The sequence below is a fragment of the Coregonus lavaretus genome (assembly GCF_964263955.1).
Source record: "Coregonus lavaretus genome assembly, contig: HAP1_SCAFFOLD_611, whole genome shotgun sequence".
NCBI lineage: Eukaryota > Metazoa > Chordata > Actinopteri > Salmoniformes > Salmonidae > Coregonus > Coregonus lavaretus.
In genome coordinates this window covers 77,855-91,463 of record NW_028162780.1, presented here as the reverse complement: position 1 = coordinate 91,463, position 13,609 = coordinate 77,855, and the positions used below count along the sequence as shown (strand labels likewise).

Here is a 13,609-nt window from a genome sequence, read left to right as displayed (position 1 = left end):
GGATCAACCAATCTATTGTGTCATTCCACACCTGCAGAACATTCATCCTAACGTAAACAGTGTCCGTGTAAAAAACCCACAACCCTTTGCTAGAGACGTACACTCTGGTGCGGAGTTGAGTGATGACGCTAGGTCACAGGCCTTGTAGCCCTATTCCGACTAATCACAGTGCTGATTTATATACAGCTCGCTTTTCTGACTGGGTATCTGTTTCTCCATATTCCCTATGTAGTGCACTTTTTTTTTAGCCAGAGCCACATCATATATCCCTATAGCTGCACTACACCAGCGTGTCCAGTTACTGCTCTCTCTCACTGCACTGAGTATCCGTGGTTCTTTCTCAAATAGCACCCTATACCCTATGTAGTACACTACTTTTGGCAAGAGGCCTATGTGGCTCTGGCAGAAAGCATAGGGAATAGGGTTGCACAATTTTGGTAATTCACCCCCAAATTCCCAGGTGTTCCAGAAATCCTGGGTCGGAGAATTTTCCGGATTTCCTGCTGATTCCCTTCTGATTCCTGGAGTTTACAACCGGGATTTCTGGAAAACCTGGGAATTTTGGGGAAAGTTACCAGAATTTTGCAACCCTAATAGGGAACAGGGGTATAATTTAGGATTAGGCTCAAAGGAACAGAGGGATGATAGCTGATCTTAGTTCAGGGTAGTCTGTAAACTCGCTGGTGTACATCTTGTGTTTCCCCCGTGCCCAGATAGTCATCTGGATGAAGCCCAACAACGTGAACAGAGCCACTGTGGAAAGAGAGACAGAACAGTCAGTAGAGTCACGAAATGGTGACTGATGCGCTTCTGTCAGTCTTTATCAAGACTGCAGAACTGGCAGTGTACAAGCATAACCTTTATTAACATAGCACAATAACTGGCATGACGCTCTCCCACGGGTGGCTATATTTCTATACAGTCTACCCTCTCTCCCACGGGTGGCTATATTTCCTTACAGTCTACACTTTCTCCCACGGGTATCTATATTTCCTTACAGTCTACTCTCTTCCCACGAGTGGATATATTTCTATACAGTCTACCCTCTCTCCCACCGGTGGCTATATTTCCTTAGAGTCTACACTTTCTCCCACGGGTGGCTATATTTCCTTACAGTCTACACTTTCTCCCACGGGTGGCTATATTTCCTTACAGTCTACACTTTCTCATTCTGAACTTCTTACGCGAGTGGGACGGGTGTGGCTTTGTGACAATAATCACAAGAGCAGCTTTTCACCAATTCTACAGCTCCAAATTAGTTACACCTCCGACACCAATAAGACACCAGCTGTGCGGGTGTCGGCTTTCGCCGGTTAACGCTTGATCTGATTGAATCTAGGCCTTAGTATTATGAAAATGCGTGTTTGTAAATATGTATTTTTTTGTAAAACAGCTTCAACATTTACTCCCTAAGTACAGTATAGGAGATGGTGAAATACATATAGTTTTACCTGGAACACACTGTGTCATGATGGAGAAACTCAACCACGTCCCCACCTGACGAATCAGAACACATCATAGACGTTTATTATATATATATATATTATTTGAAGGTGCACACAATACAAGCATGTGACCCCATGGTCAGCGACTCCAGTCTAGACTGTCCTGTGTGACCCCATGGTCAGCGACTCCAGTCTAGACTGTCCTGTGTGACCCCATGGTCAGCGACTCCAGTCAACACTGTCCTGTGTGACCCCATGGTCAGCGACTCCAGTCTAGACTGTCCTGTGTGACCCCATGGTCAGCGACTCCGGTCTAGACTGTCCTGTGTGACCCCATGGTCAGCGACTCCAGTCTACCCTGTCCTGTGTGACCCCATGGTCAGCGACTCCAGTCAACACTGTCCTGTGTGACCCCATGGTCAGCGACTCCAGTCTAGACTGTCCTGTGTGACCCCATGGTCAGCGACTCCGGTCTAGACTGTCCTGTGTGACCCCATGGTCAGCGACTCCAGTCTACCCTGTCCTGTGTGACCCCATGGTCAGCGACTCCAGTCTGTCCTGTCCTGTGTGACCCCATGGTCAGCGACTCCAGTCTGTCCTGTGTGACCCCATGGTCAGCGACTCCAGTCTAGACTGTCCTGTGTGACCCCATGGTCAGCGACTCCAGTCTGTCCTGTGTGACCCCATGGTCAGCGACTCCAGTCTGTCCTGTGTGACCCCATGGTCAGCGACTCCAGTCTACCCTGTCCTGTGTGACCCCATGGTCAGCGACTCCGGTCTAGACTGTCCTGTGTGACCCCATGGTCAGCGACTCCAGTCTACCCTGTCCTGTGTGACCCCATGGTCAGCGACTCCAGTCTGTCCTGTGTGACCCCATGGTCAGCGACTCCAGTCTACACTGTCCTGTGTGACCCCATGGTCAGCGACTCCAGTCTAGACTGTCCTGTGTGACCCCATGGTCAGCGACTCCAGTCTACCCTGTCCTGTGTGACCCCATGGTCAGCGACTCCAGTCTGTCCTGTCCTGTGTGACCCCATGGTCAGCGACTCCAGTCTGTCCTGTCCTGTGTGACCCCATGGTCAGCGACTCCAGTCTGTCCTGTGTGACCCCATGGTCAGCGACTCCAGACTACACTGTCCTGTGTGACTGAGTCAATAGAGCATGGCGCTTGCAACACCAAGGGTCTTGGGTTCGATTCCCACTGGGGCCACCCATACTTAAACATATGCATGACCGTATTAAAGCGGCTTCTGATAGAAGCGTCCTCTAAATGGAATACATTCATTTATATCACATTATAGACTAAATGGAAAAAGGTAATATCCTAATTGGTAGTTTGACCATAGACTTAGATAACGCATCATTGTATCGGTCCCGTTATGGCGTCTGTGAGAGTATGGGTAGCGCCGTTGAGGCCATCTCCATTTTGAAGAAGTACATTTTCTTTCTTCTGCTACGTCTATGAGTTGGCAAAGAAACTGAAAAGGGTGCACACTGCCCCCTGGAGGGCGTTGTTTGAACAGGTATAAAGCCAAGGTTGGGGATTTACCGCAACCTGGAGTTATGGAATGTTTCCTCACGAGTACAGTTCATTGGATGATCCCTACGGATGACCTGCAAGGAATTATGGGATCCTTCCTTAAGCCGATAGGAAGTCCCACCTAGTTGACTTCTTCAAAAATGGTGAAAGTCCTCAATGGCGCTGCCCAGGCTAAAACGGGCTTTTGGGCACTAGAGTCCTCAATCTACCTCTGTGAGTTTTGACCTTACCTCATAGGTGTAGTTAGGACACGACACGAAGAAGAAGAGCCATGTGAAGGGGTTCCTGGTGGGGTAAGGGATCCGCTTGGGCCTCAGACCTGGTAGGCAGCAGGACACAACTGTGAGAAGGAGTGCATCATCACGGAAATAGCTTCTCGGCAGACTGAACTGGCAAACTACCACACGGACGTTGCCGACTCAACTAGCAATTTGTGAGAAATATTTGAAGAACTTGGCTGCCTATTACCTATCTTGGCTATGACATTGTTCTAGGATATGCAATCAATACAACACATTCAAAGATGCTGGAAAGCAACTCACCACTGCAGCCCAAGTTATTGAGAGCCAAATTAATTGAGAAGTTTCCAGCTTCACAGAGCTGGGAGTAGAAAGAAAGACAGAAAGAAAGAAAGAAAGAAAGAAAGAAAGAAAGAAAGAAAGAAAGAAAGAAAGAAAGAAAGAAAGAAAGAAAGAAAGAAAGAAAGAAAGAAAGAAAGAAAGAAAGAAAGAAAGAAAGAAAGAAAGAAAGAAAGAAAGAAAGAAAGAAAGAAAGAAAGAAAGAAATACATTTTGGGGAAAGAAGCCATTTCCGAAGACAGATGATGGCGAAGAATGTTTTCCTCTGTTGTCTGAACTCACTTAATGAAAACACGATGCTGCTGGGAGATATAACGTTAGGCTTACATACCAGAAACACGACCAACGCAGAGTAGACTTGGAGATTCCCATACGCTGTAAGAGACAGACAGCTCCTTAAGCAGCAGAATCATCTATCAACTGTATGAGTTGTCATCCATTCTTAAGGCAGCCCCCCCCAGCACCTCTCTGATTCAGAGGGGCTGGGTTAAAAGCGGAAGACACATTTCAGTTGAATGCATTCAATTGTACAACTGACTAGGTATCCCCTTTTACCTTCCCCTTACCATTCGTTCATATGTTGGTTCAGTGGTACTCACATGGTGGAGTGTAGAGGGGGTGGTTGATGTAGTAGGCTAGCCAAGCAGCAAACCCCCAGTAGTACAGGCAGTTCTGAGTAGCGGGAATGGAATGGAATAGTATAGAATGGAATAGAATAGAATAGAATAGAAATAGAATGGAATAGAATAGAATGGAATAGAATAGAATATATTAGTATATAATAGATTGGAATGGAATAGAATAACATGGAATAGAATAGAATGGAATAGTATAGAATAGAATAGAATAGAATAGAAATAGAATGGAATAGAATAGGATATACTAGTATATAATAGAATGGAATAGAACATAATAGTATGGTATAGTATAGTATAGTATAGAATAATATAGAATAGAATATAATAGTATAGTATAGAATAGTATGTAATATAATAGTATAGTATATAATAGTATAGTATAGAATAGTATATCATATAATAGTATAATATATAATATAGTATAGAAAATCTAGAATAGAATATTGTGCATATTTCGTAGTTCTCCTTGCAGATGCCATATGGCCAAATGAATGCAAACTCTAGAACTCTTTAAATAATTGGATATGTTTGTTTTCAACAGTCAGTCCAAGATAATTGGTTCATAGGGAATCTAAGCTTGGTGATGAGAGGTCGAGGATTAGTTTGTGGAGGAAGAGGGCTCGTGACCCATGGGCCCTACGAAGAGATTATTCAGAAATGATGCCTCAGATAAGCCTCCCTCCCTCCCTCCCTCCCTCCCTCCCAATCCCTCCCTCCCTCCCTCCCTCCCTCCCTCCCTTCCTCCCTTCCTCCCTCCCCCTCCCTGCTTCTTTCTCACTCTCCCTCTACCCCTCCCTCCTGATCTGGGAGAAACTGAAGATGGACCACAGGAAGATTGATGTGGAGCGCGACCACAGGATTGGAAAATCCACCACCGGCCCAGTTGACAGGCCCAGGCTGATAGTGGTCAAGTTTGTGAGGCTCAATGACAAGGTAGCTGTTCTGGAAAGAACTTGAGAGGAACGTACATCTTCCTAAACGAGGACTATCCTGAAGAAAAATATCCCGGGCCATAAAGCTGCCAGAGCGCGTGGGGACATCGCTTACATCCGCTATGACAGGCTCATTGTCCACCCTCCCTCCCAAAAAGCCTGGAAGGGATGAGAGAGCCAAGCCTATGGGTTCGTAGCTTCAACCCCACAGCACACTGTGTCTATCTCTGATAAACTACCCAGGAAAGGGCTGAAAATAGCCCATTTTAATATTTGTAGCCTTAGAATGAAGGTTTATGAAACATCAGATAACGTTCATATATTAGCCATTTATGAGACTCAATTAGATAATTCCTTTGATGACACAGCAGTAGCAATACAATGATATAACATCTATAGAATAGACATGAATGCTATATACACTACATGACCAAAAGTATGTGGACACCTGCTCGTCGAACATCTCATTCCAAAATCATGGGCGTTAATATGGAGTTGGTCCCCCCCTTTGCTGCTATAACAGCCTCCACTCTTCTGGGAAGGCTTTCCACTAGATGTTGGAACATTGCTGCGGGGACTTGCTTCCATTCAGCCACAAGAGCATCAGTGAGGTCGGGCACTGATGTTGGGCGATTAGGCCTGGCTCGCAGTCAGCAGTTTACACTGCTCTAGAGTCCAATGGCAGCGAGCTTTACACCACTCCAGTCGACGCTTGGCATTGCGCATGCTAATATTAGGCTTGTGTGCGGCTGCTCGGCCATGGAAACCCATTTCATGAAGCTCCCGACGAACAGTTCTTGTGCTGACGTTGCTTCCAGAGGCAGTTTGGAACTCGGTAGCGAGTGTTGAGGAAAGCTAAAGTCATTCCACTACCCGTTACTGGTTCTAACAGCAGACCTATCAGCTTGCTGCCAGCTCTTAGCAAACTACTGGACAAAATTGTGTTTGACCAAATACAATGCTATTTCTCTGTAAACAATTTGACAACAGACTTTCAGCATGCTTATGGAGAAGGGCACTCAACATGTACTGCACTGACACAAATGACTGATGATTGGTTGAAAGAAATTGATAATAAGAAGATTTTGGGAGCTGTATTGTTAGATTTCAGTGCAGCCTTTGATATTATTGACCATAACCTGTTGTTGAGAAAACATATGTTTTATGGCTTTTCAATCTTTGCCATATTGTGGATTCAGAGAGGTCTGCCCGTAATAAAGAGATGCTTTGCTTTTTTGACACCACACTCCAAAAACCAAGTCCTGCAGGCTCTAGTTTTGTCTTATCTTGATTATTGTCCAGTCATATGGTCAAACGCTTCAAAGAAAGACCTAGTTAAGTTGCAGCTGGCCCAGAACAGAGCGGCACGTCTTGCTCTTCATTGTAATCAGAGGGCTGATATAAATACTATGCATGCCAGTCACTCTTGGCTAAGAGTTGAGGAGACTGAATGCATCACTTCTTCTTTTTTATAAGAAACAATGTGTTAAAAATTCCAAATTGTTTGCATAGTCAACTTACACACAGCTCTGACACACACACTTACCCCACCAGACATGCCACCAGGGGTCTTTTCACAGTCCCCAAATCCAGAACAAATTAAAGAAAGTTTACAGTATTATATAGAGCCATTATTGCATGGAACTCCCTTCCATCTCAAACTGTTCAAATGAACAGCAAACCTGGTTTAGAAAAACAGATAAAGCAACACCTCATGGCACAACGCCTCTCTCCTATTTGACCTAGATATTTTGTGTGTATGTATTGATATGTGTGCCGTTTAAAAATGTATGTAGTTCTGTCGTTGAGCTGTTCTTGTCTATTAATGTTCTGTATTATGTCATGTTTCATGTTTTGTGTGGACCTCCCTCCCTCCCTCCCTCCCCCTCCATTCCTCCCTCCCTCCCTCCCTCCCTCCCTGATCAGATGTTTCGATACATGGGGGAAGATCATCACCTAATTAAAAATGGCCATTGCTAGCATCTATCTATCAGCTTATTTTGCCTGATTAAGTTTTAATTCCGTTTTAGGATGAACATTCACAAGTGTTTAGCCAGGTAAGTCACATTATCTTATAATTAATCTTTGATCGTTGACCAGTTGAGCTACATGTAAACAACTGCTGAATTCCCAAATGTTTTAGGTGATGTACCAGGTTTGAGTTAGGTGGAACGTACCCTCATGATGGTGTGCAGTGGCAAGGTGCCATCGGAGAACCGATGAATGAAGATGGTTTCCAACAACCTCCTGAAGTAGTGGAGACAGTGGCACACGCACGCCAGCCTACAGCGGTAGAGAAGGCAAGAGTGGGGGTAGAGAAGGGATACAGGACAAAGTAGCTATCATTATTTCGTAGTTTAAATAATAATAAAAATAAATAATATGCCATTTAGCAGACGCTTTTATCCAAAGCGACTTACAGTCGTGCGTGCATACATTTTTGTGTATGGGTGGTCCCGGGGATCGAACCCACTACCTTGGCGTTACAAGCGCCGTGCTCTACCAGCTGAGCTACAGAGGACCACTACTACAGCTACAGTTTACCTTTTTATACTGGGTGAATTGACTGAGAACATGTTCTCTTTCACAGCAACGACGCAGACGTTCTAGAATATTGTAGCGACCGTAACTCAAAACCTTAGCGACCTCGTCAAGAGGTTCAGATCTCTTGGCATAAAATCTAAGGTGTTGGGTTGACAGTCGCTGGACCCGGGTTCTAGTCCTGGTCGGGGCTACCCCCAAATATAGCTACATTGGTGTCAGAAGTGGGACGGCGCTTGTGACGCCATCGGAGAAGAGTGTGCATGTGAGGGACTTGGTATAGAGAAACGTGGGGACATGCTCTTCCGAAGGAAGCCACTGGACTGGTCGGGGCTACCCTCGGAATTTGCTAGAATATACGTACGTGACCACTGAGCAGGGACTGGAGGTATAGTCATCTTTCTGCTCGTACATATTGAGGAGATGGAAGAAGAAGAAGAGGTAGATGAAGAGGGGACCGATGCACTCTGCCAGAAACACCTGGAGAGGAGAAGAGAGGTCAGATACACTCTGCCAGAAACACCTGGATAGGAGAAGAGAGGTCAGATACACTCTGCCAGAAACACCTGGAGAGGAGAAGAGAGGTCAGATACACTCTGCCAGAAACACCTGGAGAGGAGAAGAGAGGTCAGATACACTCTGCCAGAAACACCTGTACAGGAGAAGAGAGGTCAGATACACTCTGCCAGAAACACCTGTACAGGAGAAGAGAGGTCAGATACACTCTGCCAGAAACACCTGTACAGGAGAAGAGAGGTCAGATACACTCTGCCAGAAACACCTGTACAGGAGAAGAGAGGTCAGATACACTCTGCCAGAAACACCTGGAGAGGAGAAGAGAGGTCAGATACACTCTGCCAGAAACACCTGTACAGGAGAAGAGAGGTCAGATACACTCTGCCAGAAACACCTGTACAGGAGAAGAGAGGTCAGATACACTCTGCCAGAAACACCTGTACAGGAGAAGAGAGGTCAGATACACTCTGCCAGAAACACCTGTACAGGAGAAGAGAGGTCAGATACACTCTGCCAGAAACACCTGGAGAGGAGAAGAGAGGTCAGATACACTCTGCCAGAAACACCTGGAGAGGAGAAGAGAGGTCAGATACACTCTGCCAGAAACACCTGGAGAGGAGAAGAGAGGTCAGATACACTCTGCCAGAAACACCTGTACAGGAGAAGAGGGGTCAGATACACTCTGCCAGAAACACCTGTACAGGAGAAGAGAGGTCAGATACACTCTGCCAGAAACACCTGTACAGGAGAAGAGAGGTCAGATACACTCTGCCAGAAACACCTGCACAGGAGAAGAGAGGTCAGATACACTCTGCCAGAAACACCTGGAGAGGAGAAGAGAGGTCAGATACACTCTGCCAGAAACACCTGGAGAGGAGAAGAGAGGTCAGATACACTCTGCCAGAAACACCTGTACAGGAGAAGAGAGGTCAGATACACTCTGCCAGAAACACCTGTACAGGAGAAGAGAGGTCAGATACACTCTGCCAGAAACACCTGTACAGGAGAAGAGAGGTCAGATACACTCTGCCAGAAACACCTGGAGAGGAGAAGAGAGGTCAGATACACTCTGCCAGAAACACCTGGAGAGGAGAAGAGAGGTCAGATACACTCTGCCAGAAACACCTGGAGAGGAGAAGAGAGGTCAGATACACTCTGCCAGAAACACCTGGAGAGGAGAAGAGAGGTCAGATACACTCTGCCAGAAACACCTGGAGAGGAGAAGAGAGGTCAGATACACTCTGCCAGAAACACCTGTACAGGAGAAGAAAGGTCAGATACACTCTGCCAGAAACACCTGGAGAGGAGAAGAGAGGTCAGATACACTCTGCCAGAAACACCTGGAGAGGAGAAGAGAGGTCAGATACACTCTGCCAGAAACACCTGGAGAGGAGAAGAGAGGTCAGATACACTCTGCCAGAAACACCTGTACAGGAGAAGAGAGGTCAGATACACTCTGCCAGAAACACCTGTACAGGAGAAGAGAGGTCAGATACACTCTGCCAGAAACACCTGTACAGGAGAAGACATGGGACACTGACAGGCAACATGTCCGCTCACTGTTTGCTGTTCCCAAACGACAGTACAGTCCAATATCCCAGAAACATCGTGGTCTCACCATGGTCCACCCCAGCTGCGGTCCCAGGTCGTGGAAGAACATTGTTGCCGTGGTTCCCACCGGTAGATTCTCCAATACCTCATCGTCCTTCAGGGACTCTCCATCTGACAAAATGGAGCGTTGTTGTCATGGTTACAGTTCTGTATACCAATATGATTTATTTAGCAGCCATTTCCTGGACACAGATTAAGTCTAGTCCTGGACTATAAAGTACTTTTGAGGCGGCTTATTCGCTTAGCCTACCCAATAAAAATGCACTAAATCACCGATTTAGGCACATCATTGCACACATGTTAGGCTACACATCATGAAATATGTTGAGACAAATTACTGACAGTAGCCAACAAATGTGAGTGTGATAGAAGGAGTCAGGCGCAGGAGGGTATATCACCGAATACAGAGTTTATTCCGTCGTACACAGTTGCGCTGGATAGCGACCACAGAAAACAGGCACAGGGGAAACCATCTACCCCGGCAATACAAGGTACGAGTAGCTCCACCGAGCTACACTACTCTCACAAATAAACAATCACCCACAAGGACAAGGGGGGCAGAGGGAACACTTATACACAGACTAATGAGGGGATATGAACCAGGTGTGTGTGATTGACAAGACAAGACAAATGGAATGATGGTATATGGAGCGGCAGTGGCTAGAAGGCCGGTGATGACGAACGCCGAAGCCTGCCCGAGCTAGGAGGGGGCAGCCTCGACGGTAGTCGTGACAACATGTAGCAAAATAGAATTAAATTGATTGAACATTAAATGTATTTCAATATGATTGAAATTGGCCTATAGCCTATAATGTTTATATTTTAATGCAGTCATCTCGGTTTTCATCTGAAACATATTTCTATACGTTGATTGTTTGTATCAATTGCAAAGACATTGGCAACTTTGTATTTGTAATCAACTTTGTTTCTGAAGTTATCGGTGGTCACAGAGAGTGGGATAAACCATGTGATTCTAATATTGAACGACACACTTAGTTATTCTACAAGTGGTCTGAGACGGGTGTTAAATTACGAACGTTTTCAAGTGTAACGTTAATAACGATGTTTTTGGGAAACAGCTCTGAGATTTAGCAATGCTCCTACGAAGGTTCTAACCACGCCCATACCGAAGACTAATTTATTGACATATATTTCAAATACATATGTAGTATGTGCACTAATTTGAGAAATAAATATATCTAAATACATTTATTACTTATATATGTCCATATATGTCACACATGTAGTGGCCAGTTTATCAGTACCATCTAGTACTGGGTCGGAACCCTTTGCCTCCAGAACAGCCTTAATTCTTCGGGGAATGTCATTCAATCATTGCTCAATAGGCCTCAAGGGACCTAACGTGTGCCAGGAAAACATTCCCCACCCCAGTATACCACCATCACCGGCCTGTACTGTTAACACTAGGCAGGATGGAGCCATGGACTCATGCTGCTTACGCCTAGGGCTGTTGCGGTGACCGTATTACCGCCACACCGGCTGTCACCAGTCATGACGGCAGTCAAATTCCAGATGACCATTTAGTCACGGTAATTAGGTTTCTCCAAGCTCTGATGCTGCTGATGGTCATTAGTAGCCTACCAAACTTGCTAACTGCCTGGTACTCGGCACTCTATTGTCCCTCTAATCACTCTGACCATCAATGCAAATGTAATCGAAAATCTAATCAAACACTTAATGGAGAGCCCATGAGCTCATGTTGCGCAACATTTCTATAGGCCATGCAATTGCATGAGAAAAAACAGAGTGATGGCCTCTATTAAAAAGAGAAAGATCCCATCAGCTTTCTATAGGCTAGGCCTACTATACTTATTTCTCCACTTTTATAATATTAAGCACATTGCTTCTCTTTACAACAGGAGCATAGCCTACCTGGCTGGCATGAAAATGAACCACGGCAAAAGCCTCCATTCGCTATTTAAGTGCATAGATGTTTCGAGACAGGTGCATGATAATGGTCCATTTGAAATCAAAACAAATTTCACACATATATTATTTAGTATATGTAAAGACAAGATTAAATCAAGAATAGTCTGATGGGTGACAATATTAGTCTATCACTTGTGAATGATATATTATCACTTATGAATGATTTCTAGCTTGTGTGCAGTAAGGCAAGAAACGCATGCCTTTTTTTTTGCTACTTTTTCTAATCATAGTCGCACACCTCATGTAGCCTAGCCCATAGGCCTATATGTTTTGATAAGGTTTGTATCACAACTAAAGTGGCCAAATAACTTCTTAAAATTAAGCACATGAATCTGCTTTACCACGGGATGTAGAGCCTAACTTGCATATATACGCAGCACGTGAGTTTCAAGTTTGGGGGAAGATAATTTTCACCATAGAAATGCACCTTTATAATAAACTAATGACATGCATAATCGCATTTGCGGTCACTTTTGAGATAATGGAAGATTTGTGCTTACAGCCTACTGCCGTGTGCGCATTGCTGCACTTATAATGTGAAGAAATAGCCGAATAGTTTATCAACATTTTAAGCCAAATGTTCTGATCTGTTGTGTCAGCCTCATTGCTTAAAAAAGTTTTTTTGATGCTAGTGGTTGTATTAATTTGGGATCTATCGCTTCCCACAACTGTCCCAGACTATGTTTGGAATATTTATTTCTCGCACAGAATAGAATAGGTCAACTTTTGTACTATGGGGGATAGTAGATTCCCTGATCAGACCCTACACCCAAACGAGGGCACTACGTTCATCCACCTCTGGCCTGCTAGCCCCCCTACCTCTACGGAAGCACAGTTCCCGCTCAGCCCAGTCAAAGCTATTCGCTGCTCTGGCACCCCAATGGTGGAATAAGCTCCCCCACGACGCCAGGACAGCGGAGTCACTGACCACCTTCCGGAGACACTTGAAACCCTACCTCTTTAAGGAATTCCTGGAATAATCTAACAGTAATCCTTCTACAACGCACTGGCTATCCTAAATTCAATTCACCAATTTGTAAGTCGCTCTGGATAAGAGCGTCTGCTAAATTACTTAAATCTTAGATTGAGATAGGCTAGTGCTTTTGCTGTTCGTTAGGCCTACTTATCTTGTTGGCTGACGAAAAGTAAACGTGGACAGTTCTTCCAATATCTTCAATATGCACCTCGGAATTGGATAAGGACGCGCGCAGCTGTGTCCCAGATGTGTCTGTCTTCACTTGTAGCCTGTGAGAAAGACCCGATCACGTGACGGAGAGCCATTTCAGTGAGAGCCGCTTTGGAGCATGCAGCAGGGAGAAGGGAATTATAATTATTGTATTCAACCCAAGGGCACAACGGCTAATGGCCACAAAAGGCATGGATTTTTTTTTAGGGGGCATGACAGACACACAAAGGGAATGCCACCGGGAAATTTGAGGCATTATCAAGTGCTTGTCAAATTGCGAATGAGAGACTGATGAAGTGTGTACAGCCTGCGCAAAAAAAACAAAGCAGAACTCATGCCCTTCATGAGACTTTAAAAAAATCATCATTAGAGTAGCATCATGCAGCCTTAGAATGTATTAAAACATAGAGCCCAACGTTTGTATCACAACAAAAATGACATAAATAACTCTAAATGAAGCATATAGGAGTACCTGTTTCTTTGTTAACCGCTCAACACAGAATAGCCACATGTGCACACTCCCTCAAATCGTTTGGAGAAAATATCCTTTCTATTTTATTCAGCTATGTTCAATTGTATTCTTCATACTATAAAATAATATAAAATAACGCCATGGAAGTCTAAGTAACTCTTGTCTGCTAAATTAACTAGTGTAGCCCACAGCCATATGGC

General features: G+C 44.8%; 1 protein-coding gene across 1 annotated transcript in view; it reads right to left on the bottom strand.

Moving 5' to 3' along the window:
• Positions 1 to 625: 625 nt before the first annotated feature.
• tecrl2b (trans-2,3-enoyl-CoA reductase-like 2b) overlaps positions 626 to 13,609 on the bottom strand; it is a gene marked incomplete at both ends in the record, with an annotated part of 31,056 nt that continues 18,072 nt past the window's right edge. The window contains 9 exons of the mRNA XM_084193625.1: positions 626 to 753; positions 1,452 to 1,497; positions 3,216 to 3,304; positions 3,528 to 3,585; positions 3,895 to 3,938; positions 4,163 to 4,235; positions 7,311 to 7,416; positions 8,039 to 8,154; positions 9,809 to 9,912. Coding sequence (XP_084049751.1) covers positions 626 to 753; positions 1,452 to 1,497; positions 3,216 to 3,304; positions 3,528 to 3,585; positions 3,895 to 3,938; positions 4,163 to 4,235; positions 7,311 to 7,416; positions 8,039 to 8,154; positions 9,809 to 9,912 — 764 coding nt within the window. The remainder of the gene's footprint in view (positions 754 to 1,451; positions 1,498 to 3,215; positions 3,305 to 3,527; positions 3,586 to 3,894; positions 3,939 to 4,162; positions 4,236 to 7,310; positions 7,417 to 8,038; positions 8,155 to 9,808; positions 9,913 to 13,609) is intronic.